At 35.9% G+C, this 14,005-nt stretch overlaps 2 protein-coding genes across 2 annotated transcripts; both read left to right on the forward strand.

Annotated features, from left to right (window-relative positions):
- Positions 1–2,501: 2,501 nt before the first annotated feature.
- Positions 2,502–6,080, forward strand: LOC115926520. The gene is made up of 6 exons (XM_030991307.1): positions 2,502–2,689; positions 3,007–3,116; positions 3,579–3,709; positions 4,353–4,673; positions 5,084–5,365; positions 5,923–6,080. Exons 1-6 carry the CDS (start codon positions 2,609–2,611, stop codon positions 6,078–6,080), a joined length of 1,083 nt encoding a protein of 360 aa, XP_030847167.1. The 5' UTR covers positions 2,502–2,608.
- Positions 6,081–7,920: 1,840 nt separating this feature from the next.
- LOC105444245 lies at positions 7,921–12,182 on the forward strand. The gene is made up of 5 exons (XM_030991358.1): positions 7,921–8,231; positions 8,762–9,055; positions 9,840–10,202; positions 10,743–10,923; positions 11,318–12,182. Exons 2-5 carry the CDS (start codon positions 8,962–8,964, stop codon positions 11,595–11,597), a joined length of 918 nt encoding a protein of 305 aa, XP_030847218.1. The 5' UTR covers positions 7,921–8,231; positions 8,762–8,961; the 3' UTR covers positions 11,598–12,182.
- The last annotated feature ends 1,823 nt before the right edge of the window (positions 12,183–14,005 follow it).

The following is a 14,005-nucleotide window of genomic DNA, read 5'->3' on the forward strand; positions in this document are numbered from 1 at the left end:
CAGTGAAGAATCATTTGGAGGTCTAGATTATTTTATCTCACCTTCATGGCTGGCTCGGTCTTTCTCAGATGCACGGACCTACTGTCAGTATCATGGAGCTGATTTAGCACACATCAAAACACGCGATATCAACGTATGGTCAAGTATATTTACTTCATTTCATTCATTAATCAATTTACAAAATATTATATCGTGAAACATATTTTAACTTTTGTTTTTTTGCTAGTATTTTCTTTTAAAGCTTGGAGGTTTACATCGCTGTAACATTTATGTAAACACTGTCATCGTCAATATTCACGGTTGAATCTTTCCAATGTCTTTCAAAATGGACTCTGATGATTTTCCCTGATGACGCATTATTTTAAGCACGTTGGTATTAGAAACTTTTCTTTTATTCAGATTTGTAAATAGTTAAAAGGATGAATATCAATTCTCATTACTGTTTGTATAAAGAGGACAGTAACGGCAAACAGTCTTGTCAAAGCTTTAAGCAGGTTCAGGTAAATGAATAACTTTCACTTCAAATGTAATCTACTGAGCGCCAGACTAGTTTGGGTTCACTGACAGCAGGTGATTTATGTTTTTACATTCGTTCATCTTTTTTAATGTCCTTATAATAATGAAATAGACACAAGTGCAAATATGAAAAAACATGAAGAGCAACTGATGTTTATGAGTTAACATCATTTTTTCCTTCCAACAGACCTTTCTTCGTCACAGTATTTCGGGATTAAGTAACCATGTATTTTTTGGTTTGACTGACCAAGCTGTAGAAGGCACGTTTACATGGATCGATGGAACACCTTTACAGTAGGTTCAATAAATCTAGAATGCAAACTAAGTCGTTTCTACTTTGGTATGACTGTCAAGCTCGAATTACTTACTCTTTACTTATATAATTTGAAAAATTTAATTTATATTTTTCAATGTAACTCAGTAAATATTAACTCATGAAATCTAAAAAGGAACATATGCGTAATATTCTGAAGTTTTAATAATGAATGGCAGTGAGTACTATTAAAATATATAAAAAGCTGCATTTTGCGTTTCGTAATGCAATGAATTGTGTCTGTATGCTTAATATATTATTTCTATCTTCTGTACATATCCAAGTGGTGCATATATTTGTTTTAAATCCGAATAAATAAAAAAAATTCTCGAAAAGGAATCAAAATTTAGGTAAAAGAGTAGCTAGTGCATACTTTGCTTTTGAATAAATTAATTTCATGATTTCTTTCTCTAGATTAAACAGAGTCGTTGAGATCATTACTTTTTGATTGATAAAGTATTCTTATATATGTTTCGTCTAAAAAGTTCAGTTGAGAAACTAAAGATTTTAAAGCCGAGAAGTAATAAAGTGCACCTATTTGAAACGAGTTATTGCACTTCAATTGACAGAACTCCGATGAGGTATCTGTCAATCAAATTGTTACAAGAAATGTTTAAAAAAAAAGAATCAAAACGAACCCCCTCCCCCCCCCCCCAAACAAACAAAAAAGAGGAAAAAATTAAATAAATAAATAAATAAATAAACCGATATATTTTATTCGGAGGTATAATCGTCTGTTTGCTCCTGCATGTGTTTGTTTTCCATTATTCTTTCCATTTTACTTCCATTCAATACACACAGATATTCAGCATGGAGGGATCCTGAACCCAACGGCGGTGATAATGAAGATTGTGTCACTCTATCTTCTGATCTTAACTTGGGATGGAATGATATTCCGTGTAATCTCGACCATCCCTTCATATGTGAACGCTATCAGGGTATTAAGTCACTTAACCTAACATGTGTGGTCGTTTCTGTTTCATCGTCCAAATGTTTTTTTTTCTTTCAAACCGGCCTGTTAGATTAAACTATAACACTTAATCCACTGCTGTCGACTTGAAGCAAACTCAGTAATGGTCCCCCTGCCTCTATTGTTTTAATAAGTGGGTTTTCCCTTGAGGATAAGGCACCCGAATATGCATCTATCTAGTTGCACGGGGTTTGCATCATCGCAAAGGTTACAAAGATCCCGATGAAAGAAGCTGGAGAGCGAAGCTAAAAGAGATTTTTTTTCTTTCAAAGTTTGAACCACTTGACAGCGCTATCGATTTGTCTCATATAAACATGTGTCTTAGCTTTACAAAGTTTCGCAGTTCACAAACTTTCAAAACTCTTATGCATCATATCCTACATGCTACAAGGAGAGGGATCCGAATCCCAAACGGCATTAATTACGTTCGTCACACTAGACCCAGGTGTAGTAAGTGGGTGATCGGTATAATTAATTTCTTGAATGCGCTGACCCTTGAGAGTTTCGGTTAAAAGCTTATAATACCTAAAATGTTTTGGAAGTGCATATATTCATCTAGCACATGAATGTTGATGAAGGTGCCATGTCGGAGGGTTAATTCGTGGTCTTCTCATCTCTAGTCACATGTTTCTTCAGTTTGATAATAATATATGCAATGACACGCAATGGTTCGAAATACCTTCTTCTTTTCTCATAACACGAAGAACATCTGAAAATGGCAATCCCTTTGTTTTAATCAATATGTAGATGTTCCTGAATATGAGTGGAGTCGCTTTGATGGAACCCTCTACTATATCTCTCAATCCTCGATGACGTCATATACGTTTGCTAGAAGGTTCTGCCAGGCTCAAGGAGGGGATCTTGCCCAGCCTAAAACAGAGGAAATCAATGTAAGGACGCATCGTCATATTAACGAGTTTTATTCAAAGTATGGGACGTATAAATGAATCGTGAATAAAACTTAAACAGGCATTTAATGATTTTGTATGAAAGAAAAGTAGGAAATATGTTAAGTTGTGTAAAAACAATCGGAAAACGATGTAAAAGGTAGTAGAACAGCATGATGTCGTCATGATTTCAACTAGTTCAACTTTCAATGATGCCATGGAATATCGATAAACTCATCCCACTATCAAGATCATTGCGCATTAGAAATAATCATCGGTGACTTTCTCTTTTTGATATATTTTCTCAACGCACTCACCAGATGCATCTCATGAAGCTGGCTGGAGGAAACTCGTACTGGTTTGGACTCGATGATAGCAGTCCGGAGGGCACGTTCCAATGGATTGATGGCACTCCACTCGACAATAATGTGTATGTGTTAAATTGTATTATTCATACACACAGCAGCAGTATCTTAAATACAAATTGTGATTATATCATTTTACAGAGAGAGTGCAATAGGTAGAAAATGGTATTTAACTTTAAAAGCACGAGTATCTGAGGTACAAGTTGATATCCATAAAGCCGAGGAAGACTTTCTCCGATGGATCGATGGCATCCCCCTCCCTTGAATAAGTTGACAATAATATGTTTGTTAAATATTTCTTTTTTTTGTGGACGTCACAAAGCCTAAAATACAAGCCATGGTCATGATTTGCAAGAAAGGCAAATTTACATTAACAGTTGGATTAATATACATTTTAACTGCAGCTCGAATCAAAAGCCTGACATACCGTTTTCAAATAAAGAAACGATTATGCCCTTTAAAGTAAAATATTTATGTTATTAATAATTTAGTTATACATTGCTGTTCGACATATCTTATCTTTTCAGATTTCCTGCTTGGTCGAATGGTGATGCAACCCTATTTCAGAGTGAGCGATGTGTTCATAAACAGGTTAATAATGGATGGAGAAAGCTACCATGTACATCCTACCTCAGGTTCGCATGTGAAAAAGCTCCGAGTGAGTATTGGCATAATTTTGTTGTCCTTTATATTTTGGAGAACTCCTTTATAATAGTCCGTGTTCCAAAATATCTGTTTTAAATGCAACAAACGAAAAAACATATCGATTGGTGACATTCTAATATTTTGGAACAACTGTTACGAATCCAAAGTTGGTTTCCACTTTAGATAGAATTCCACCCATTGTAAATCCATGCTAGTACTGTTGTCTCAAGGCAGAAAGGGGAAATAAGATTATCATATCATATGGATTGTGTAACTTGCCTATTAAACGTTCCTAGATAGTTATTCAGGCTTTATCTACAGTCGATAGTTCGAGGGAGTTCTGGAGACGTGACGTCTTACATCATCATATACCATTTAGATTGTGTTTCCATAGGCCTATATTTCTATATACCATTCCGTTTTAGAAGTGGAGGTAACTTTGTATATAGTATGAAATAGTATGAAGTACATTTATGCAAATCATTTTGCATGTATCAACAAGGACTAAATGTTATCATAACGTATACGCAACATAGGGTTGAAGTGTGAGATAAATCATTGACTTGTCACCGTTTTTGTATTTCCCCCTTAGTTCTTCTTCACCAGCAATGCTAGGCGGACACTAATCACTTGAAAATATAACAATTTTCTCATAGGTCCACGCCCAATCCTTCCCATACGCATAATAGCAGCTACTCCATCACCCTACGGAGGGGGACTGCTGGATGCGTCATTTATCTGTCTACTCGGCTCAGAGAATGAAGAGATTCTCACATTGTCCACCAGAAGACTCGTCCGTCTGACCGAGACTATAACTTTCGATAGTTACACAGCTCCAGGATACAGCAATGTTGTACCATCTGTAGTATTAAGGCATACTCTTCCAGCTACTATGGAGGGCTTGGGATTCTTCGAGTGTTCAGCGGTGACAGCCAGTAGAATGACATCTGTTCCTCTTGCCATTCTTCTTTCTACCCGTAAGTAACTCTGACGTTTCTTCTTTTCAAATATTCAGTAAAGGCGTATTGTCATGATTAAGCTCGTATGTTCTTAGCTGATAACAACAAAATAAAACAGGTGTTGGTGGCGAAGTGAAAACTGGTTTCCCTTTTAAAAATGTTAGAGATTACTTTGTAAATTCGTATGAAATTGTGAACAAACTGGATTTCCATTTGACATCAAAATTAAAATATGACATGGAATTAAAATTATATTATCGCAGGGAAAGTTTAGACTTCGTGAAAAGCACATACAACGCAATAGGAAAGAAAGAGAGAGGAAGAGAGAGAAATGCTGTTTATAGGTGGAAAGATTACTACTAATTTACAATTGAAGAAGAAAAAAAAAATCATATTTTGGGGGTAAATAATTAAATTTGTATTCGTAGGTGAATTGCAACCCATTGATGGTCGGTTTACAAAGACAGTACACGTTGGAGATGATATCACACTCAGTGTGATGAGCACGACAGGGATGGTAGGTGAAGGCGGTATAAGATGGCGGAAATTCACTGATGTAGACTGGGCTGATTCACTCATTGGAATGAGTTCTGGTAGTCTATCACACACAATCCAATCTGCATCTGTCTCAGACGCCGGTGTGTATGTGACTTACGCGGATGGAGCGGTGGAACAACTTCCATCCAGCTTCATAAGACTCATCGTGAAGGGTTCGCTCTTTTACTTCACTCTTTAATGTTGAAATATCCTACTAGAATATTGTGTAAATGTACCTTATATAAGAGTACTTATGTAATCATGTCTACTGTAGGCAATCCTGTGCCCAATCGAATAACGTCATTTCCAATTTTAAATTCCTCTTTTGCTAATTATTTAGGTAAAATATTTATAATTTTTTATAAAAATGCCCAACACCATTTTACTCAAGAGTGAGAGCGCATTAAAATGTTATATAATTCCTTGGCAGTTCTGTTCGAGAATGCAATGCAGTTTTTATAGTAAACTTTAAACAGTATTGATTACAAAATACATGTTTTTTAAACACCTCATTAAGTAACTTATTATCTATTCATTCAATGTTTTGGTACAGGGGGTCCCTTAAAGGAAGTACCCCTCCACGCATTTTTTTGAAAGCTTTTTATTACATTTTCTATATATATCCATGCTTCAATGAAATATAGTTTACTTCAAAAGAGAGTTGTTGATACCATATGTCCAATGTAATTCATACCGAAATATGACATATCTCTATTCTTTCTATGAACAGAATGTCCTTATGGCCGATGGAATCCACCATTATGCGATCGTTTGTGTGATAGTTGTTATAATGGAGGTGTATGCCACGAACTCTCAGGAACATGCATCTGTCCTCCTGGTTTTGCTGGAAAGAACTGCCTTCAAGGTATACTGATGATATACAAATAATATTCATCAATGTGGACATTAGTATTAAAGGATGATCCACATTGACTGTCTTTTGGAACGGTCCGGATATCTAAGGCGAAAGGCGATGTTGGACTTAAGAAAGATGCAAATTTTCGTCACCTGAGCTGCGATTGGCGATTGAATGTTATAGCAATTAAAAATATTTATGCAAGAGTAACTGAAATTGTCATTTCAAAAACATGATTTAAGTGAGTTTCCTAATTAAATAAAATGTCACAATATTTCTCTTCAGCTTGTGGAATGCATCGGTTTGGTTGGGACTGTGAATTAGAATGTGGTCCCAGTCAGCCTCTGGACCAGTGTACTGGAATTCAGATCTGTCTACCTGATCCTTATGGATGCACCTGTTTAGCTGGATATACAGGAATCTACTGCGATGAAAGTAAGTGTTTCATCGGTGACGATTGCAACTGAATTTTAGTTTTAAAGAAGCTATTTTATGATTCCAATTGCTGATAGGGACAGTATTCATCATATTAATCTGAAAACAAATGGTATACCTTGTCGTTACCTCTTTCACTCTAGAAAATAGTGTGTGTGTGGGGGGGGGGGCTGATAAATCGTCAGGAACCTTCATGGAAAATAAAGAAGTGACATATATTACTGCCGAATCTAATTTTGAGATTGCCAATAGGTGTAAGTTCCTTGCATGTTCAACAAGTCTGTATGTACCCCATCTGTTTCGTCCTCAAGCATGTTTGGTTGGTATGTTTGGAGCTGATTGTCTTCATGAATGTCACTGCACTGATGGAGCAGATTGTGATGACATCACTGGTGAATGTCCCGGAGACTGTTCGCAAGGATGGTCTGGAGCAGCATGTCAAGGTACAATCATTTACTTTACTTTTTATTATATTATTGAATGTTTGAAAGTAAGGATACATCGGTATGAAACAACGGTCCCATTGCATTGTCTAGAATCCTATACGTTCATCAGCATGGTAAAAAAAAGGTCTCATGGTCCTCATTTATGTATATAGGTTACGCCATGACCAATGGGAACCAGATAAACTATCTCTGCCTGATTTGCTTGAGTTACTTTGATGGCTCGGCTATGACCATGATAACCAGAGCGATAATGTCAAAACACCATGAGTGATGGGCCCTCTATCGAAGAAGCTATTATTATTGATTCACAGTAATGATTTCTCTTTATATTCCTTCACATCTAGTTCCGTCTGTTTGTCCTATCGGTTACTTTGGAGCTGACTGCAACCAGGAATGTAACTGCAGAGATGCCACAACATGCGAAAAGGAGTCTGGATTTTGTGCCGAAGTTGAAGGAATATGTGACATTGGATATCTTTCTGATTCTGTTGATTTCCCATCAAGCTGTATTAAATGTAACATTATTCTTGCTTTATAACTTTAATATTTTGAAATCCATTCACACAGCAAATACGATTACTCTCACAACTGACAACGTTCATGAATTGACCAAAAGATAGAAAATGTCTTGATTATTTCGGCGATATTTTTCGTAGAGAAGTCAGACTTTCATTATGTTTTCTTGTTAACAATATAAACGCCAAAGGATTGCGCTTAAATAAAGATTGAAAATAACGAGGTGAGAATGATGGGGCTTTGGGAGAAGGGGGCTGCTGCCTTTTCTCTCCTGTGAATCTTTAAATTCCTAATATTCGGGTCCCTTATTAATAGCGAGATTTATTTCTGAGAGGGAAATATTTAACATCATTAACAGGAATTAATTTGCTGGCTATGCGAAATTTTGTAAACATGGAAAGCTGTATTCGGGCAAGATGCTCTAACGTATATCTATACAAGTTTTTTTGTCACAGAGGATATTTGTTCATAATACTTAATGCAAGAAAATATCACCCTTCTATTAAAATGGTAAGAGTATCACATTTTTGTTTTGAGCAAAACTAACACATATATGCACTGGTAACTTTTATATTTGATTTCGAAAGAAATAAACCACTTAGTCTGAACTGTTATAATGTAATTCTTTCCCGACACACTTCATTTCTCGTGTAGTTTCTGGATGCTACAGCTCTTGTTCAAAGACATGTCATTGTTCTGGTGGTGCTGAAGATTGTAACTTTCTGACTGGTGATTGTTTGTCATCCATCTGTCATCCAAGATGGATAGGGGATCATTGCCAAACAGGTAGGATAATATTGCCCTCTTCTGTGATTTAAAGAATATGCTGTAAAATAATATTTAAAGACATAACACTTTTATAAGCCACACTTTTTCAATAACTTTAGCTGAGGCAGCCCTCATCAGCACACTGTTCGTTTTTAGGAATCAATCTAGGCCTTTTGAGAAGACTGAGAAGTGCACATAGTGTATATCGAGCCAGATGCTGGCATTAATGGTTCAAGAGGGAGCTGGAGTGGGGGTTCTCAACTCCTATCCCTACAAAAGTCTTCAAGCCCCCCCCCCCCCCACTTTTTCGCGAGATAAATACAGAAAATGGATGCAAGAATCCCAAGCACGGAAGCCCCAGCCCCTTCTCCCTCAAAAGTTGTTTTTTTCAGAACCGTTCCTGGCTGGATGGCGGGATTCGAACCGTAAACCATTTGATATTTCACAGTCCCGTGATTTACCTTCTAGCCCTCGTCACGACACAAGCCCACGTCAAAAAAAAGCTGATGGTGATGACCTGTTCTTTCTATTCTTTCACCAAATTTTAGATCGCTTTGAGACGAGCTCGAGGAAGACCAACCCAGGAGTGGCGATCTTTTCTTGTTCGTTCACGGCGTCATCAGGGCAAGCTCTCAGCCCCGCGGACATCAAAGCTGCTCTTGGGGACTTTTCTGCAGCGAGCTGGATTTCACAAAGCAGCTCTGTATACATAGATAGAACCCTCAACAATTCATTTACTCATGTCAATATGGGACCAGAGAAAGCGATTTACTGCTTCGTCGGAGATCCTGAAATCCCTTCAGAGTTCATGTTCATAAGGCTACCTCCAAGGCAATTCTTTGGTAAGCACTAAGCATTTTCTACTGCATAAATGCCATGTACAAGTTTACATTGCTTCGTCTAGCGGTTCTTGTACTAATTTGATGAACAATTTGCAAAGCGCTCTAACTGGGAGTAAAGTTGCTATAATACTCTGCGGAGTGGGTGAAAAAGGAACATTTTCTTTATGTTTCTAAAATCAAACACATGCTTGTAGAACTATGCAAAATGCACCAGTTTGAAAAAAATTGTAGTCATTCATTTCGTGAGATGTTGGCTCAGGGTTTTCATTCAACATGTACAATCGAGAATGATAATTCTGGTCCTGTTATGATGTAAAATAAATTTATATATTCTTGATGCAATCCGTGTTCCTAAAAAAAATTCTTCATTGATAAAAATTCGCGCGCTCGTTAATACAAAGTAATCTTTTCAAAAGGTATCATGATTTTAGTTCTAGCTATTCAAATAATTGATTCTATTTGGGGGGGGGGGGTGGGTAGTAAAAATAAATATCTATGGGACAAGTAAAGCTACTTTGATATAGGGCAATATCCCTCTTTTCTTCAGAGAATTAACTTGCCTCTTTCAAAAGATCCCTTAAAGCATATTATACTTCTTCCCTAAGTAAATTAATGCGATTTACCCATTTGTATTTGTCTAACGCTATTGTACTCTTTGTTTTTAGCGCTTTTAAATGATCGATTTTATTTTTTATTATCATCAGTATTATTATTGCTGTTGTAATTATTACTATTTGTGTTATTAAATTTTACCTTGTGTTTGTCTTGACGCTCACTTATGAAGCGTTACCAAGTTTTAATGGTGTACCAGAACTACTTGAATTTGGATACTACCACGCAGCCATCGGTTGGAGACAATGGGACTCTAGCTCTGATACCGGGGAAGGACCAATTGTAGGGTACAAGATATACGTGCGCTCAGGTAGCAATGTCGTGTTGGCTAAAGAAGTACAGCCTCCAAGCATGGTGAACAATACGGGCCGTTCCGTATCGAAGAGGTCTGCTGAGAATGCTAGTGAGATGGTCATGTATAACGTCAGTGGGCTTGAAGCAGGATCAACATACTCTGTTCAGATTGCAGCGATACGAGATGGTACAAATGGTGAAGGAGAGCAAGGACCAGCATTGACATTTAAAACTGAAAATGGTAGGGTCTATCATTTATTTTCCCCTGCCTTCTGAGCCCACTCCTCTCATCTTTTTATACGCGTTATTTGACGACCCATATTTTAGAAATATATAAATGCATGATATATCATGAACCAAATAAAACAAAAATTAACAACTAAAGTATATTTCGAAAAATGAAGGATGTAGTTATTGGTAATTACAATGTAAATATATTTTCCATTCATTGAACAATAATCACAACTACACACACGCACCCACACACACATATACGCACCATGTGGAGCGCGCACACGCGCAAACACACTTGCACACACACAACTTTTCATACGTGAATCATCAATGTGTAGCTGTGCTAGTGAGCAACCTGGTAGGACCGGTCTGTTTGCATGCCGTTACAATCAATTATGATCATAAGCTAGTATCGGATTTATTTATCAACTGCGATGCTACCTTGGTATTTCTAGTCTATTATCTGATTTATTTATCATTTATCTATTAACACTGCTGCCATCTTTGTATTGCTTACTCCTGTCATTTCTTTTCACTAACACCCTAGGTCCCACACCATCCTCTTCACCTACTACTTCTTCACCTTCTACTTCTTCTCGGCCAATATCAAGTCCAGCTGGAGATTCTTCAAGTTCCATATCAACTGTCGTAGGAAGCGCTGTTGGTGCTATTTTTGTGATTGTTATAGCTATAATTCTCATCATCATCATCTTTTACAAGCGAAGGAGGTTAGAGAGATGCCTTGTATTTAACTCACCCCTCTCATAGTCCATTCTCATTAAAAATCTCCATGCAAGATGCTAAAACAGTGTGGTCATGAAAATACAGAGGAATCATGATTGTATTTAAAAAAAAAATCTATAAAATTAATTCATTAATTTCTTTTTCTTCTTTTGATTTATTCACTGAAAACATTCTAAAGCTTAACTTGTTAAAATGTGATGGTAACCCGTTTAAAAGACTTGTTATGTTAATGACATGCAAGTACCTCACAAATTCCCACATGTCATGTTGACATGCTTATATATACCTATTTATTGGGACTTAATAATTTTTCACATTGTTTTTTTTAATTATAAATAGAATGCAATTTATCTATGCTTTCATAACATTAACTTTCAGCAATGAATCAGCCACTACTAAGTCTAAAGGGAAGGATTCCGATTCGTCTCCGCAGTATGAGAACCCTGTATTTGACCAGTCAAAGGGAGACGCCCATACCTACCAAAACCTGCATACCGACACCAATACCAACCAGGATCCGAATACCGATACTCAAAGCTATGAGAATCTCACCGACTCTTATACCTACCAGGATCTGAAGAAACCTGATCAAGAAGCTAACTACGAAGCATTAACTGACGCCATACAGGGAGATTATGTAAACGTGGAAGACGTTTAAACAGTACTAGAATTAAATAGTATTATTGTGCTGCTCAACAATTGAATAAATGATATGAAAAAAGACCCTAGTCCAGCACAAAAAAATTAGTTATCAAGACAAACAAATAATTTTAATGATTTTGAGAGACAAGAGGATTTTCGGTCTTAATTGATTTGTCCATATTTCAATCATTCCGTGAAGATGAACCATGCTTTAAAGTCGTGAAATATGAAGTTTCTCTTAATAACTGAAAAAAGTATGATAGACTTTAGAGTTAGATTACAAGGATGAAAAGTCGTCAGAACTATCACGGCTTTCCCTTCTTCGTCTTTTGCTCCTCCTCCTTATTTGTTCATCTACCATGTCTACTCGCGTTATTCCCAAATCTCTTGATATCGCAGATCAGTACAAAGAATTCCTTTAGAAATACCATGATTTGCAGAAGTCTGACACATTTGGGTAGAAATAGTTGTGTTCCACCAGACTATACCTGAGGTCCCACCACTATACATGAAAGTCAGGGTATGTGATTAATTTCTTTAAATGGGTTTATATATACTTATCTTCCTTCATTGAAGTTTGTTTCCTACAGCACTGTCAATTTCTGAGCAATGTGATTGATGTATAAAAAATACTCTTACACCATGGAGTATAAACAAAAGATGATATTATTTTCGAAAATTATATATTTTTTCTATCTGCAGAGGTATCTGTTGCGAATGATTTTAGAATTTTATTTTTAATATAAGATATGTTTTGAACGATTCGATGCAGGTGCAAATACTAAGGAAAATGTATTGAGTCATTTATATATATATATATATATATATATATATATATATATGTATATATATATATATATGTATAAAGTACGAAGGCATATTCCATCATGTTAATCGTGTTTTGAGATATCAGTAGAAAAAAATATAATAAATACTGCACTTTTTGTCTGTATTGATTACTAGTGTTGTCGCCTGCTATTGCTGTTGAAAATAATTATTTCAGCACTGGTAGGCAAGAATAAATAAATCCTAAATTGTTATTCTTATTATTATCATTATCGTTACTGCTACTACTTCTAATAATACATGTAATACCACTATGCTACTAATACTCCTCCTCCTACTACAAATACTACCATGACTGCTAGTATAACTATTACTACTACTACTACTACTACTACTACTACTACTACTACTAATAATAATAATAATACCATGGCTGCTCGTATTAATATTACTAGTACTACGACTTACTACTAATACTACTACTACTTCTACTAAACAGTGGAATTCAATTTGATTAATATGTCAACGATGATGTGATAGGATTTGAACGATGAATTGTAAATATGAAAATGTAAAGTTGCAAACATAAGCACAGACTATGCGCAATAAAACCAATGTGAAAGCATTATGCTATATAAGGGTGGATGTTTAGGTTAAAAATTAAATAGTAGAATTAGAAGTTAATTGGTAGAATTATATAATGCAAATCAAGCCAGTATAAATATATTACCATATGAGCATATGTAAACATGAAAGAAGTATAAACAATAAAGAATGCAAGCGCAAAAAAGACTTACTTGTTTTGTTTAAACTCGTCAATTTGCACTTTGAACGTTTCTTAATAAATGTTATCCATCCAATTATTAAAGCATTTTGGATTTCGGCACACTGTGCTAACATATTGTATCAAGACAGGGGCCTGTATTATGAAGAGTTGATTTAAAGATGTTTAATTTGATATTGTGTACGTTGAAAATTAAAGACACCGCGTCATCCCACGTCAATTGAAGACCTCCATCCATTCATATATATATATACCTGTATTCAACCTAACCTGACTTTTTGTTAGAAAAGATTGTCCCAAACCAAACCGATATGCTGGTTTGAGGCCTAAATTAAATATGAAACAGAAATACCCAGACACATACTCTTGGCTTGTGACACATATGAGATTAAAGTACAGGTTCTAAGCTTTAAAATGGTGTTAGACAATATTCAGCTGTAATATATTATATTGGATAGTTTTAAAAGATTTCGAATCTAAAAATGCATTTTGGCCATAATTTTTGATGCATTGTGCGGATAAGTCCTTCGATATGCCGCTTCGAGTCCTAAATTCAATCTTAAACAATAAAACCCAGACACGTATTTTTGGCACGTGGCAAATAATTATGAGAGTAAATAGCAGGTTTTAGACTTTAAAATGGTGTAAGACGTCAATTTTAGCTGTTATGTCACACGAAATGTAAAATGTATCTCTCTCTCTCTCTCTCTCTCTCTCTCTCTATATATATATATATATATCTCCCTCTCTCTCTCTCTCTCTATATATATATCTCTATCTCTCTCAGTGTGACATACATGCTTAGATTAGAAGCAATCGAGCGGAGAATGATTCATCTTCGGAAAGCTTTTACA

The sequence above is a fragment of the Strongylocentrotus purpuratus genome, unplaced genomic scaffold (genome assembly GCF_000002235.5).
Source record: "Strongylocentrotus purpuratus isolate Spur 01 unplaced genomic scaffold, Spur_5.0 spur5_scaffold_2, whole genome shotgun sequence".
Taxonomy (NCBI): domain Eukaryota; kingdom Metazoa; phylum Echinodermata; class Echinoidea; order Camarodonta; family Strongylocentrotidae; genus Strongylocentrotus; species Strongylocentrotus purpuratus.

Coding starts and splice junctions, on each gene's coding strand:
- LOC115926520 (XM_030991307.1), top strand. CDS start 2,609: ATGACGTCATATACGTTTGCTAGAAGGTTCTGCCAGGCTCAAGGAGGG. Junction 2,690..3,006: donor CTAAAACAGAGGAAATCAAT/GTAAGGACGCAT, acceptor CGCACTCACCAG/ATGCATCTCATGAAGCTGGC. Junction 3,117..3,578: donor ACTCCACTCGACAATAATGT/GTATGTGTTAAA, acceptor TTATCTTTTCAG/ATTTCCTGCTTGGTCGAATG.
- LOC105444245 (XM_030991358.1), top strand. CDS start 8,962: ATGGGACCAGAGAAAGCGATTTACTGCTTCGTCGGAGATCCTGAAATC. Junction 10,203..10,742: donor GACATTTAAAACTGAAAATG/GTAGGGTCTATC, acceptor CTAACACCCTAG/GTCCCACACCATCCTCTTCA. Junction 10,924..11,317: donor ATCTTTTACAAGCGAAGGAG/GTTAGAGAGATG, acceptor ATTAACTTTCAG/CAATGAATCAGCCACTACTA.